Raw genomic sequence first — 3,705 nt, 5'->3', positions numbered from 1 at the left:
CCTCGTTTAGACACATTGAGACATTTCAGTCAACTAACCAGTTGATTGCTGTGGTTTTGGCGACGAATGATTTGGACGCTCATGCAAAATTTGAACATTGAAATCTCCCTCACATTTCGCCCGTTATCAAATCAAACATAAAATGTGGAAATCAGAGAAACATGAACAGGGCATGAAGCAGTTTATCAAGGAAGAGAATTACGCTTTTACAAAGTGTAGTAGAAATGAACTGGAAAAGGTCCTGAGGATGCAAGTTTGAACCAGAAGATATGGCACCGGAAAACTATGAACAAGAACCATTTACTTCCTAGTAGAGTACAAATGAGAGTCTAGGACGCTTGACCATTGACTTTTTTGCAGTTACACAAGTGGCCATGTAACCGATACAACAACATATAAGGTTTGGTCTCTGGGGTTATAGTGACCTGATATTTAAATAGAACACAAAATGGGGAGATCGAGCAACCAAAATAAACAAGCTACAAGCACTTGAACAACACCGAGAAACAATCATATATCATTTCCACAGTTTGACAAACTTATCATGACTAGCAGATGCAAGCATCCCTGTAACAGTTGATACAGCCAATGCAGCAATTTGACCATCATGGGCTGCCAGAGTCATTGTCTTGTTCTCACTCATGTTCCAAAGCTCCAAAGACTGCAGTAAATGCAACAGATGCATATCAGAGAACCCAAAACAAAATATAGTGCAGGTACTGAAAAAAGATATGAATAGAACCAAGTGTGAATGGCCCCTCCCAACTCAACGAAGGAAAACAAGAGTGGGGCAAGACAAACATGGCAAGAAAAGGCAGCATCAGAGTGAAGATGGGAATGAAAATATACAAAAGACATTAGAATTTTTCCCGGACTTCCAAAAAAATTTGCCCACCAAATATTAAGAAATTGTTTTCATAGTTTAAAATCTGATGTGACTTTTGACTTGGATCCAACATGAACAATCTTCAGGGTGGAGAACACCCCATAAAGTGGTGGTGAAGTACCGTTTGTGGAGAACACCCCCATAAAATTTTTATTGGTATCGTTATTGTACAACTGTAATTGCAAAGTAGAAAGGACAAAGCAGAAATTACTTGCCTGGTAACAGCCAATGACGAGCAATGAAGGGAATGTAGGGTGAAAAACACAGGAGTGGAATTCGTTGCCATTACAACTCAACTCATGAACACATTCACCCTCACTTCCTGATCCAAGCGTCCAGACTCTGACAGAGTCCTCACTGACAGACGCTAGATACTCACCAGAAGGATCCCAACAAACAGAATGGATTGCTTTAGTATGACCCTGCAGTTAGAAAGATCAAAAGGTCAGCTACAACGCATGGAGAACGGAAAAATGGGAGGCACAAAATATTCATGAGCTCAGCAGACACAGAATCTGGAACAGTTTAAGCCAAATATGAAGGCAAATTAAAATATGAATATCACCAAGAACAATAAACATGCATGTTACACAAGAAAAGTATGCCACTTCTGTCACCATGACTGACAGGCAACTAAATCTGCAAAATGACTACAGCAAATAAACTATGTCAGTGAGTCCACAAGATTGACTCCAGAAGGCGCCTATATTTATGAAAACCAAAACAATTACCCAAGAAAAACATGCCACTTATGTCACCATGACTGACAGGCAACTAAATCTGCATTATGACAACAGTAAATAAACTATATTGGTGTGCACACAAGATTGACTCCAGTTGGCACCTATATTTATGAACGCCAAAACAATACAGTTAAATATTACTTCAACCTTCTGTGAATCTTGGTTTGTAGTGTTTTCAAAATTTTGAATGCAATGCAAAATAGGAGGGTGCGTAGATATATTTTAAAATGCTATTCACATCAAATGTCAAATATGAAAGAATACTAGTGCATTAATTTTGGAAGCCAACTGTGGTGTTCTATGCTCAATCATGTTTTTAGAATTCGAGTTAGCATTCATATTAACAGCTGTATAAATACCCAAAAAAGGTCATATACAAAAAAACTGGCGTCAGATCCAGGTTCGGGCCACATAGTTAAAGGAAACATCAAACTAACCTGTAACGAATGCCGACAAGCTTGTGTCTCAACATCCAGTATAGACACAACATTCTCAGCAGCAGCAGCAAGATACTTCCCTGCACGGGGTTGAAATCTCATCCGGGCCATATCACCCTAATTTAAACAACTATCATTCATCACAAACCAGAGAACTAAAAAAACCACCAAAACAAATCCACTAAATCTCGGATATCGTAAACTGGCCTACAAGATCTACCTTGAATACTCTTGTACAGCTACCATTGGTAATACTCCAGTATCTTATTTCACCAACCCCATCACAAGAGCATATAAGATCATCTTTAGTTGGGTGGAAGTCTAGTGACATTACATTGGAAGAATGTCCAGTAAAAGTGCGGAGTGAGAAATTAGGCTGCAAAAACCGTTGTTAAGTTTATAAAAAGATATATATGATGGTGCAGCAGCATAAGGATTCAACAAAGTCACATCCTCAATTTGAGAAAAAGATCTTATTGCCATTTCACAGAGGAAATGAATTAGCATACTATGGATCCACCAATATGAAAATTACTTATTCACACAAATCTTTATGAGAGAAGACATCTGTTTATTTACATTCACATTGCAAAGGAAGTTGCTCAGAACTAAAACACTCTCCATGAAAAAAAGACAAATAAGAATTTGCTGCAAAGAACTGTGAGTCATTAAGAAAGAATATCATACTAACATTGTCAGCATCCCAAACCCTAACAGTTTTGTCAGATGATGATGTTGCAAGACGTGGCATGCTTGGGCTGAAACGGACGTCAGTAATCAGAGATGTATGTTCTTCAAGGGTAGCTTTTAGCTTTAAATTATCTGTGTACCACAATACAGCCTGTATCATAAACCATCAGACAAACAATTAACATTGTATTTTGGGTCGGTATAAAACAGCCAAAAGAATGCCCATTTTCCTGTTTCTCTAGTCTATAATACACAAGGTATTGAATTCCACATTTTTGGCAGGCACATCAGAATTTCAAGCGAGCATTCAAGACATTTGCTTGACAACAAATGAGGCATCAAATTTTTCCATAGATTTTTAGTTCTCAGCCTTCAAAAAGGTTTTTGTTTTATAGATATTTTTTATAAGAGACCTTCCAAAAGGTTTAATTTACCCAGAATTAGGATTATAATGCCAGATATTTTGAGACTTACCCTTTTATCATGGCCGCCACTAGCAAGCAATTTCCCGTCTGATGAGAAATGGCAACAGACTACTTTACTTGCACTTGCTCTAACAGAATTTACTTCAGTAAATGTGAATCCTGAAGTCACATGCAAATTCTACACTCAGAGTAAATCATATTTCATAAAAAGACAATTTTTATAACATGTTTGGCATGTCATTACATTTTACATGTACTTGTCAATCCAAGAAAAAACAAAGAAACATAAAGAGGCATATCATTAACGATAACCAGTGATAGTTCAAATATCTATAAACAATCTGCTACATACATTATTGCATCATATTTCAGAAATGTATCTACACAATGTTGACAACAAGACAACAAGATTCAGGAACCGAAGTTCGAGAAAATCTTATCTAAGGAAAAATCAGGCCTTCATTTAAACACCTTTGCTCACATCCATACGAGGAACCACATCTCTAGGGTCATTATCATCAGGG

At 37.3% G+C, this 3,705-nt stretch overlaps 1 protein-coding gene across 6 annotated transcripts in view; it reads right to left on the bottom strand.

Annotated features, from left to right (window-relative positions):
* Nucleotides 1-270: 270 nt before the first annotated feature.
* Nucleotides 271-3,705, bottom strand: part of LOC18107497 (transcriptional corepressor LEUNIG) — a 66,869-nt gene continuing 63,434 nt past the window's right edge. For all 6 annotated transcript variants that reach the window (XM_052449136.1, XM_052449137.1, XM_024590241.2 and 3 more), the window contains 7 exons: nt 3,653-3,705; nt 3,231-3,340; nt 2,758-2,907; nt 2,287-2,442; nt 2,067-2,183; nt 1,102-1,308; nt 271-661 (listed from right to left, as the gene is read on the bottom strand). The exon at nt 3,653-3,705 is cut by the window's right edge. In XM_052449136.1, the coding sequence (XP_052305096.1) occupies nt 518-661; nt 1,102-1,308; nt 2,067-2,183; nt 2,287-2,442; nt 2,758-2,907; nt 3,231-3,340; nt 3,653-3,705 (937 nt within the window). In that variant the 3' untranslated portion in view covers nt 271-517. The remainder of the gene's footprint in view (nt 662-1,101; nt 1,309-2,066; nt 2,184-2,286; nt 2,443-2,757; nt 2,908-3,230; nt 3,341-3,652) is intronic.

This window comes from Populus trichocarpa, chromosome 18 (assembly GCF_000002775.5).
Source record: "Populus trichocarpa isolate Nisqually-1 chromosome 18, P.trichocarpa_v4.1, whole genome shotgun sequence".
NCBI classification, from domain to species: Eukaryota; Viridiplantae; Streptophyta; class Magnoliopsida; order Malpighiales; family Salicaceae; genus Populus; species Populus trichocarpa.
Note: the sequence above shows the minus strand (reverse complement) of the source record. Positions and strands in the feature narration are given on the sequence as shown.